This window comes from Anabrus simplex, chromosome 1 (assembly GCF_040414725.1).
Source record: "Anabrus simplex isolate iqAnaSimp1 chromosome 1, ASM4041472v1, whole genome shotgun sequence".
Taxonomy (NCBI): domain Eukaryota; kingdom Metazoa; phylum Arthropoda; class Insecta; order Orthoptera; family Tettigoniidae; genus Anabrus; species Anabrus simplex.
This window is the reverse complement of record NC_090265.1, coordinates 1,797,517,354-1,797,529,432: the sequence shown is the minus strand read 5'-3', so window position 1 is coordinate 1,797,529,432 and position 12,079 is coordinate 1,797,517,354. Positions and strand designations below refer to the sequence as shown.

Below are 12,079 nucleotides of genomic sequence, written 5' to 3'. Positions count from 1 at the left end.
CTGTATTACCTTCTGTTCCTTGGCCTACCACTGCATTACAGTTTCCCATCACAATTAGATTCTCATCACCTTTTACATATTGTATTAAATCTTCATATATTCTTTCAACTTCATCATCTGGTGAGCTAGTAGGCATATAGACCTGCACTATTGTGATAGGCATTGGTTTGGTGTGCCGGCCCCGTGGTGTAGGGGTAGCGTGCCTGCCTCTTACCAGGAGGCTCCAGGTTCGATTCCTGGCCAGGTCAGGGATTTTTACCTGGACCTGAGGGCTGATTCGAGGTCCACTCAGCCTACGTGATTAGAATTGAGGTGCTATCTGACGGTGAAATAGCGGCCCCATTCTAAAAAGCCAAGAATAACGGCCGAAAGGTTTCTTCGTGCTGATCACACGACACCTCGTAATGTGCAGGCCTTCGGGCTGAGCAGCAGTCGCTTGGTAGGCCTAGGCCCTTCAAGGGCTGTAGTGCCATGGGGTTTGGTTTTGTTTTATTGGTTTGGTGTTTATCTTGACGACAATAATTCTTTCACTATGCTGGTCGTAGTAGTTTACCCGCTGCCTATTTTCTTATTCATTATTAAACCAACTCCTGCATTTCCCCTGTTTGATTTTGTGTTGATAATTCGGTAGTCGCCTGACCAAAATTCCTGTTCTTCCTGCCAACGTACTTCACTTATACCAACTACATCTAACTTTAGTCTATCCATCTCCCTTTTCAGATTCTCTAATCTACCACAACGAATCAAACTTCTAACATTCCATGCTCTGACTCGCTTTGTCAGTATACATCTTCCTGGTGATCGCCCCCTCTCGTGTAGTTCCCACCCGGAGATCTGAATGGAGGACTACTTTACCGCCGGAAGCAATCACCAGTATATCATTCATATGAGTTAGTTACGCAGGCCTCCCCACCACGGCAAGGTCACCTGCTTCACAGCGGAGGGGATGATCTATATACCAGTGAAACCAAACAAAACATAACCTAATGTAAGGACTGGTAGCTTCTGCTTTCTCTCACTGTACCAACATTGTATTTTGTCTTATCCTTCTATTTCTGTCTCTGCACCACCTGTTATCGTTCATGCTGCCTTGAATACATTGTTAATGCACAAATCGCAGAATACTTGAACAGTGCTATAATCTACTTGATGTTCTAGTCAGGCATCCGACCAGGACATGGTATTACCACTGCTATGCTATAAGTTACTGACATCATACATGTGGATAAGACTGGCAACTGTTCTTGTACTGCTGGGCTTAAGTAAACCATTATACTGTACAGTTCAACATTTTAGTGTCGAAATTGTATTCTTTCCACTCTTCAAATAATGCTTCATCGTGAATATATTCTTACCTTGACTGACGGCAGTGTTTTTCGCATAGTCAGAATATATCTTCATAGCATACTCTGCAGAGTGGTGTACCACAGGGTTCTGTGCTGGGTCTCCTACTCTGTATATTAACAGTATCTCTGACAGTTTGAAGTATTACAAACATCTTTATGCTAATGACCTAGAGATTTATATACATGTGACTCCAGGTGACTGTGACTTTAGCTGTAGATCATGTAAATATGTTGTTTACACCAACTTTCCATAAAGTCATGGTCTTCATTGTGCAGTCTTAAAATTAACCCAACAAACTCTCCTTTAGGACTATACCAAGCTTTCCTAAAAAGTTAACAAAGTCGATCTTAATTTGTGGCAGTAGTATATTTACAGTGAAATGTCCTGGACTGCTCATGTTTCAAACATAATGAAACTGAAATTTTCTTCTCTTCATTTACCAAACCAGCTAAAATACATTTTTCTGGAGAAACTAAAAAGAACTGGTCGAAAGTCCTTGTATTGCCTTATTTTGATTGCTGTGAATACATTTTCAGAGATGCAGGTGCGGTATTACAAAATCAACTATGAGGACAGAAGACGTGTGTACATATGCAATCTGGGGCACTTCATTCCTATACCACCATCATTTACACCCTTATCATGGCCATGTCTAAACGTGCGGCATACTTAGCTCTCACTAAGTATCCTGCATAAAATTTTAAATTCTTCGCAACACATCTACCTGAGAAATTCCTTCATTTACCTCTTCTCACTTTGTGACAGTAATACCCAAGCATGTAACACCACCCTTCTTGCACTGCCACTCGCCCGGGCCGTAGAATAACACCCATGGAATCCCCTGCCTCTTACACGCTCTGAACTTCGGTGTGTGAGTTAGCGACTACAGGGCCCTTAGCTGAGTCCTGGCATTGCTTGCTAGGTTCCTCACTTTCATCTATCCTATCTGACCTTGCTTAGTCATCTCTTGTTCTTTTCCAACCTGAATGGGGTTAGAGCATTTGATGCCTAGGGATTCTGTCATTTTCACGCCCTTAGTGGCCCTTGTCTTTCTTTGGCCGATATCTTCATTTTTTGAAGGGTCACATCCCTTCCATTTTTTCCTCTCTGATTTGTGTTATGTAGAGAATGGTTTCCTAGTTGTACTTCCTCTTAAAACAATGATCAGCACCACCACTTGCACTGCTGACCCACAAAACTACCACATTTCACAAGCTCCTCCACAGTTTTCACATCCTGTGAATGGAATGACATTCCTGAGAATGTTAAAAAAAGACCACATTATTAAACAAGGAGTAGTGCGTAATTTTATTCCTTGTTTAATGTGTTTTTTACAGGTATATTATAGTGTAACATTTATATTGAATTTGTGTGGCCAACAGACTGAAAATCTCAGTTTTAAATTTACATATGAGAAAACTATATTTCTAAAATATGTAATATCGATAAGAATATCTACAAATGTAAAAAAAAAAGTTACATGAAATTCAGCTATAATGACCCTAACATAGTGGTTTGTGAATATATAACTTTTCCCAGCATGTAAATAGCAAGGAACGAAGTATGTAATTACATAGAAGTCCCCAGTCAAGTGATAAAAGTGAAGTGTGAAACAAAAATCTGAAGTTTTTAGACAGAAAGACAATTTTTTTCCTAGGAAGCTTTGATGCCTTTGCTGGTGAATCTAGTGTTTACAGTGCGCTATGTCTAATGGTATGGACTTAAAACAAATTTATTTTAGGGTCAGTCTCACCATTGGCTTTGACAATATGAAAGTGACTAAGGAATGAGCAGTGCTGGTAATGCAACCAGTCTCTGTTATTGATGGAGTAAGGATCAGTTGGTGCGTGCATTTCAGTGGGCATGGCAGACTGAGGACAGCAATGGGAAACTACAACACTCCTCACTTCCCTTGTACGCTAATGGAGGAGCTGCTGGGGATCCAACCAGGCTTCGAGCTGAGTACTCTACACACATCATTTGGTTTGGACTTGTTTTCACCAAGTCTGGAAATTGTTGATTACAAGGTTTAGAGAGCGGAGAATTTTTCACTTTCTGCACAATTGAAACTTACTGCCATCGAGGAATCTACATCTCATCAGGAAGAAGCTTGTGGAGCTGTGGCTTTTTAATCGCACAACTTTCAGTGCTAAATCCTTTTGGTTTGTAAAATTGTATGTGTATAATAATGCTGCTGTTGTAAAAAATTCTATGGTTTCAAATATTACCCTGCTTTCCTTTCCAGGTGTCATGATCGTAATGTAGTCACTATATTTTCGGCTCCAAACTATTGCTATCGTTGTGGGAATCAAGCGGCTATTATGGAATTGGACGACGCCCTTAAATACTCATTGTAAGTACATTTTTCATTTCCTTTACTTTAGTCACGTAATTAACATGCTTATTTATCATTTTTTTTAGTATAAACAATAAATCTGTTTGTGTAAATTCTCTTAATTCTGACATGCAAGAAGAGGGAAAAGTCAGGGAAATGCAGGAAATATGCGGGGAAATGACTTGTCGAGTCTGAATGAAGCTTTCGATCTAAGACTGGACCCAAACACAATGATCAAGCAAGACATATGTAGATACGACGCGAGTCATACGCAGTACTTTGAGAGACAGAGTGCGTGTGGTAGTGAAGGAGGGTGGATGAAAGCGATAGGCGTACGTGCGCTGACTGCTCAAAAATAGCAGTATATGATGCGTGTGATCATCACCATCACCTTCCCACAAAATGTCGTCATCGCTTCCATCCATACCATTAGAAATGGCACATTTCCTGAAGCTCTTCCGTATGAGGTCTCCAGGGATACGATTCCATGACGTCAAAATCCACGAACACAGCAGCTGAACTTCTGGGCGCTGAATGCGACCAGTTGGCGTCAGTGTGTGATTATCGGCCGCCATCCATTCTGTATAGAGCTGTTTCAGGGCTGCTTTAAATCAGTTCACGCAAGCATTCAGCGGCTGTATCATAGATGTCATCCCGCCCAGAATGACTGCTAGATCAGTTTTCCCATCCTTGATATGTTTCTTCACAGCGTCTGTTGTGTGGCCGCAGTAAGTATCGAGAACAAGCAAGGGCTTTTGTCCCAGTAATACATCAGGGCGACGTTGTCAGACACACTTTACCCAGTCTTCCACATGTGAACTGTCCATCCAGCAGGAGTTCTGAGATCTGACGATAACACCAGTGGGTAAATTTTTAGGTCTGACGATAACACCAGTGGGTAGATTTTCAGTAAGCGTCTTTCGCTTGAGAACAATGTACGGCGGCAATTTGGTTCTGTCAGCGAGAATACGCAACATTACCGTACACCTTTGTTTTTCATTACCTCCAGTTCTAATTTTTAACACTTTTCGCCTTCGTACGCTCAACCCATTTCTTTGATAAAAATTACAAACCCATCCTCGGCTTGCCTTAAACCTTCCTGATGAAAGTTCCTTTGTGATCTCTGTCTTAAGCTGACACATTTTGGTTGACACACCATATCCTAATTCCTGCCTTTCTGTCTCATATTTATAAAGTTTTTCTTTCAGTTTCTGGAAACTGTACACTCAGTCCACGAAAAGCTCTACAATCACCACTACCTGTTAATAGCACATTTTTCTTCTTTCTCCAATCGCGAATACACGACTCGTCAATATCGTATTTCCTACCGGCAGCACGATTTCCAATAATTTCGGCTTCCTGAACTACTTTCAGGTTCTCACTCGCAGTAAAAGATCGCAACCGCTTTGTGGAATTCATGTTGATACTCCCGAGAACGTGCGTGAGATTGACGCCAAGCGCAGAAGTAGCGTATACTGAGAGCAGAGAGAGCATTGTTGCCAAGCCGCGCCAGCAGTGATGCCCGATTTACGCGCATTCGGAAAGATAAATTTACCCGCACCCAATTTTGGAAACAATATTTTCGAAAAACAGTTCAGGTGGTATTCGAGATTATACGGTAACTCTTATCTTAAAGGAAATCATGCCTGACATTTGGAACTTCTACAATTTACCAGTTATCGAAACCAAATTTTAAACACAAGCACATACTAAGATAGAGTACCACACAAAATTTGAAGTTTATTAGTTTGTTGCAATGTTTTTAATAAATAATGTTTATTTTTTATGTGTTGCATGGAAAATTCTCCTTGCAGCACAGTTTTCATTATTTTTGGATTCATGGTGTGGGTTACTGTAGCCGCGTCCTAGATCGTGAACCATGGGCAACGGCTGAGTGGCCTAGTAAGTGGTCCTGAGGGTCAGGGTACCAGTTCTATGGAATGGGAGTGGGCATCTCGGACATATTCTGAGTCGTGGCCCTCCTTGTGCTCAGGCGGCTAGGACTATACCGGTGGTCCATAACCCGTTAGAGGAGAAATCCTCACTTGGACTATGTGCAAGTAGGGTAGCATCCTGCTTCATGAATTTACCGAGCTCAGAACATTTTAAGCAAGCCTCAGACCTATGGGAGTAATGGGAGTCCCACTCCCATTTGCCAGGCGAGGGACTCCTTGGAAACAACTTAGCTAACGAAATGGAATTTGATGGGGAGCTATCAATATTAATGGGACTTATGGAAGAAAGAAAGTAGAATTGGCTGAGTCAGCAAGGAGGATGCATCTGGATGTGCTAGGAGTAAGTGATATTCGGGTAAGGGGAGATAACGAGGAAGAGATAGATTATAAAGTATACTTGACGGGTGTTAGAAAGGGAAGGGCAGAATCTGGGGTAGGGCTCTTTATCAGGAATACCATTGCACGCAACATAGTTTCTCTGAGGCACGTAAATGAGCAAATGATATGATTAGATTTGTCAGCACCGGGCGAGTTGGCCGTGCGCGTAGAGGCGTAGAGGAACGACTGTGTGTAAAGATGGGAAAAAGCGAACATCTTGGTGGAATGATGAAGTGAGAGCAGCTTGTAATCGTAAAAAGAAGGCTTATTAGAAATGGCTCCAAACAAGGGCCGAGGCAGACAGGGATTTGTACGTAAATGAAAGAAACGGAGCAAAACAAATAGTTGTTAACCCCTATGCACCCGTAAGCGGACTGATACGCGCTCGAGCGCCTGGGCCAGGACTCCACAAGCGGACTGGTACGCCGGGATGCAAGGTCGCATATTGGAGACATTTGTGACATCTGTTGGCATTTTCCGGAAACATTTCTAATTGAAATCTGTTCTTGGTGTCTCAACGTGTCACCAGAGTGCTCTGGTATGCAACTTTGGCAAAGAGAATTGATTAAAATATCGATCGAGAAATCTGTATTCTGTTGTTGACAAGATGGCTGACTGAGAAGGAAGTTGCTTGCTCACGCGAAATGCTCAGTAATAGCGAAATTCAAAGCATATTTGATGTTTTACACTCTGATTTCAGCAGTATTAGTGAGGAAGAAGTTATTAGTGATCCTGTGCATGAATGAAAATGAAATATATCACCAGAGATCTTTCGCGTAGTAATATCGTACGACATGGAATGCCGAATGAACTTTCTCCCGCCCCTTAGATCCGATTGCGACTGCCGGATTTGAAACTACAATCTTGGTACCTGGATGTGAACACTTTACCACTGATCCTCAGACTGAATCTTAATAATAATAATAATAATACACCGAGAGAGACATACGGCTGTAAGTTCGTATTTGGGATATAGGTTCGAATCTCTTCATTCACTTACTCGTGATTTGTTTCCCATTAATTCCTTATTTCCAAATCAGGAAAATGTTAGGCTCATGTCGTATTGGTTTCCTATTATTTCCTTATTTCAAATCAGGCAAATGTTAGGCTTGTGCCATATAATTAAGGCCATAACACACACTAAAGAACTTCCGAGGTGAGATAAGGTAATGAAAAATTTAAGATTTCAAAGGGATTTTTTAAGTGTTATATTTCTGTAAAGTTCTGTTTTTGGTGTTATGAGCAATAGTGTGAAATTTCTCAATAATATACAACAGGTCCCGTGATAATACGCGCAGTCGATCACCCACTATACTGTTTTAACCGAAAGCTTGCAACACCCAGGTTGCATACTAAAAAGTTGGCGGATTCCTAGCAATGTCAGAGCAAAGGGCGGGTGGATGCCCAAAAAGAAGTCGTGGGAAGATTTTGGTAATAACCTGGAAAGGCTAGGTCAAGCAGCAGGGAAACCTTTCTGGACAGTAATAAAGAATCTTAGGATGGGAGGGGAAAAGGAAATGAACAGTGTTTTGAGTGATTCAGGTGAACTCATAATAGATCCCAGGAAATCACTGGAGAAGTGGAAGGAATATTTTGAACATCTTCTCAATGTAAAAGGAAATCATCCTGGTGGTGTTGCGAACAGCCAAGTTCATGAGGAGGAGGAAAATGATGTGGGTGAATACGCTTGAGGAAGTAGAAAGGATGCTAAATAAACTCCATTGTCATAAGGCAGCAGGAATAGATGAAATTAGACCTGAAATGGTGAAGTATAGTGGGAAGGCAGGGATGAAATGGCTTCATAGAGTAGTAAAATTAGCGTGGACTGTTGGTAAGGTACTTTTAAGAGTGGACAAAAGCAGTAATTTCACCTATCTATAAGCAAGGGAACAGGAAGGTTTGCAACAACTATCGAGGTATCTCATTGATTAGTATACCAGGCAAAGTATTCACTGGCATCCTGGAAGGGAGGGTGCGATCAGTCGTTGAGAGGAAGTTGGATGAAACCCAGTGTGGTTTCAGACCACAGAGAGGCTGTCAGGATCAAATTTTCAGTATGCGCCAGGTAATTGAAAAATGCTGCGAGAGGAATAGGCAGTTGTGTGTATGTTTTATAGATCTAGGTAAAGCATATGACAGGGTACCGAGGGAAAAGATGTTCGCTATACTGGGGGACTATGGAATTAAAGGTAGATTATTAAAATCATTCAAAGGCATTTATGTTGACAATTGGGCTTCAGTGAGAATTGATGGTAGAATGAGTTCTTGGTTCAGGGTACTTACAGGGGTTAGACAAGGCTGTAATCTTTCACCTTTGCTGTTCGTAGTTTACATGGATCATCTGCTGAAAGGTATCAAATGGCAGGGAGGGATTCAGTTAGGTAGAAATGTAGTAAGCAGTCTGGCCTATGCTGGCGACTTGGTCTTAATGGCAGACTGTGCCGAAAGCCTGCAGTCTAATATCTTGGAACTTGAAAATAGGTGCAATGATTATGGTATGAAAATTAGCCTCTCGTAGACTAAATTGATGTCAGTAGGTAAGAAATTCAACAGAATTGAATGTCAGATTGGTGATACAAAGCTAGAACAGGTCGATAATTTCAAGTATTTAGGTTGTGTGTTCTCCCAGGATGGTAATGTAGTGAGATTGAATCAAGGTGTCGTAAAGCTAATGCAGTGATCTCGCAGTTGCGATCAACAGTATTCTGTAAGAAGGAAGTCAGCTCCCAGACGAAACTATCTTTACATCGTCTGTTTTTAAAACACAACTTTGCTTAACGGGAGCGAAAGCTGGGTGCACTCAGGATATCTTATTCATAAGTTAGAAGTAACAGACATGAAAGTAGCAAGAATGATTGCTGGTACAAACAGGTGGGAACAGTAGCAGGGCATACTCGGAATGAGAAGATAAAGGCTAATTTAGGAATGAACTCGATGGATGAAGCTGTACGTGTAAACCGGATTCAGTGGTGGTGTCGTGAGGCGAATGGAGGAGGATAGGTTACCTAGGAGAATAATGGACTCTGCTATGGAGGGTAAGAGAAGTAGAGGTAGACTAAGGCGACGATTGTTAGACTCAGCTTCTAACGATTTAAATATTAGAGGTACAGAACTAAATGAGGCCACAACACTAGTTGCAAATCGAGGATTGTGGCGACGTTTAGTAAATTCACAGAGGCTTGCAGACTGAACGCTGAAAGGCATAACAGTCTATAATGATAATGTATGTAATGTATGTATGATATAATTTGACAGACATGTCAAAAATACTTGTACTTAATAACAACTGGGTTTTGCAGTTAGGAGTAAACTATTGGAGATACTGTACGTTTTTCATTATTCGGGAACAAGAATATGAGGCTAATATTGAACTGATAATAAAATGCATAACTACTATTAATTTCTGTACATATTCAGAGTGTCCACCCGTATAGAAAACCGGGAATCTGGAAAATGTAGGGAATTCGATAATAATGGGAAATGTCAGGGAATTCAGAAATAAATCTGGAAATTTGTTCTGCCAGATAAAATTGACATACCATATTTATCCATGTAATAAAGCACATTTTTCAGTTTTTATAATATTAATCTCGGGCATGTCTTTTATGCCAGGAATAAATTGTAAAGAAATCCTAATAAACATTAAAAAACAAGTGTAATCTCGAATGTGAAGTAACAGATAGCATCAATAGCTATATGGATAGCCTATAGCAAACAGTAGCGGCAGTGATCAGTCGAATTTTCAATGTTTTGATATGCTTAGTATTGAATATTCTGTGTTGTTGTGGAATGGCAAGCTTTTCTAATCACTTAAATACATTGCTTCCGCAACAAAATATACGTATAGGCAAAATTCCACAACTCAGTGGGTGACTTGTGTTTGTTTACTATGTAATGGCGTGTGCGATAATTACCTCATTAAATGTAAAAACAGACAAAAAGCACGGACTGAATGCAGGAAAGTTTGAAATTCACTTAAACTTAATACTCATTCGAGTGCTCACTGTTATTATTAAATGCGCTGACGTAGGTAAGCCTTGTGTAAATGTGTATACATCACATCATCATTCGGGCCACGCATATTGAGTTTCCAACCTATTATCTTTCACATGAGGGGTTCGGCAGTTTTGAGGCACGACTAGTAGCTAGTATCACATGTAAATTTCTGAATGCCGAACAAGATTTAAAATAAAGTGACATCACATTGTAAGATGAAAGTTGTTCGTTCGTTTGGAGATTTTGAGTTCTTGAAGTATTGTTTTTATGTATACGGTCTTGATCCGGCCAATCCCGAGCTGCCATTCATATCAATTTATATCGGTTGAGCGCAATCTCGAAACCTGGCTGCCAACTGTATTGTCTACATCACCACGTGGTTAAGCTACCTCGCTCGGCATGTGTGGTATAGGTTTAATAGTGTTCAGTGTAGATGTAATTTTATTTTCATCCGTGTGTTGGTTAGTATATAGTTCTTCTCATCCCCCAGCATAGTTCGTGAAAGACAAGTGGCAAGAATGTGACTCGGCAAAAATTGGCACCGTGGTCTCGATCAGCCATAACCTCCTTCCTATACCAGTCATTAGCCGTGAATATTTAATTTCTTTTATTAATAATGTACCTATTCATGTTTTAGTGTCTGATATTGTTAGAAAGTGCATATACTTCCTTTGAAGGTTTTGTGAATTTGTTTTCGCTGTGATTCGCGTGTGATTTTCTTAGTACTGTATTACATTTTACGAGAGCTGTGTGCCGCCGTTATATTGCATCAGCTGTTATCATAATCTATTCGTTTCATGTCCATATTGATATTTGATATTCACAAATATAAGGATAGGAAGCTTCCACCTAATCAGTACTTTTGTTTTGTCCTATGAATGTACATGACCGGTTTCGACCTCTTTAGAGGTCATCCTCAGCTGGTCATATAATCTAATATTAACATAACATATAATTAAAACATCACTAAATTCAGTGAAGATGGTCACATGACCTGAATTTGAGACTTAAATTCCACTATTCTATACAGGGATAACATATATTTGGTTAAAATACAATGTTCTTGGACTTAGAATGCTCAATGTTTACTTACAGTCTACACTGAAACTTTAGAATTGAGTTGGTAAAACATTTGTGATTCTTGTATTTTCATTCTTATTCTACTAGATTACACTTATATAACTAACCTATTGTCTACTGTTAACATGACTGAGTATAAATCATTGCTTGATCCAGTAATAAGTTGTATGATATGATTATTAGTGTTTACACTTAAATTTAAAATATTCGTCAAAGTTAAATGTCCGCCTTTGTGATATAAAACTTCACCCATCTACATGTGAATAAATCTTAATCTATCAGGTACAATATTCTTCAGCTTAGAATTGTTCCATACCATTCAAGCAATCCACATTAAATAATACATAATGTTTCCCAGCACAGATATGATATATAAGTGGTTATTACAGAGAAAATATGACTAAATTATTTTCTTTTTATCGTAGTGTCGATATAAATATAATATAAAATTCCTTTCTAAAACATCCTCTTCGACCAGTTTGTTTTTCTAGAAAACTTTCTAACAATTGATTGCACATATCGTTATTAAGATGATTGGAACTGGAAGTATCCCATAGACAGGGCATATCTTTGTATAGTTCTAAAATCTCTTTCCATACCTCTTTCCCCTTTTCCGACATCATCGGTTTTGTAATAATCACTAATGTAATTGAAATGATCTACTCTCTGCATTCAATTATATGTCACACTTGCTGGAAGGCCACAAGGCAGCTGATGACAAATCGGCCAGAGTTGTACGAAGACTATGCCAAAAGCATTTAGCAGCCCATAAACCATAATTCTGAGGAAAATGGGATTCTTTTCATTTGAAAGAGCGATGTTTCTCGGCCTGGGAACATACGTGCGCAACCCCTTCCAGCGGTGGTTTATGATCATAAAAAGAATTCGTGCCAAAGAATGCCATTCTTCTTTGCTGCGTGTTTTTGGTGAGGCTTCCCCTTCTAGGGCCACAGTTGAAAATTGGTTTCACGAGTTTTCACGGGGTCGG

At 40.0% G+C, this 12,079-nt stretch overlaps 1 protein-coding gene across 1 annotated transcript in view; it reads left to right on the top strand.

Moving 5' to 3' along the window:
- The window catches only part of mts (protein phosphatase 2 catalytic subunit mts), a 55,685-nt gene that overhangs the window by 22,042 nt on the left and 21,564 nt on the right, over window positions 1-12,079 (top strand). Inside the window, exon 5 of the mRNA XM_067138571.2 lies at window positions 3,593-3,700. Coding sequence (XP_066994672.1) covers window positions 3,593-3,700 — 108 coding nt within the window. The remainder of the gene's footprint in view (window positions 1-3,592; window positions 3,701-12,079) is intronic.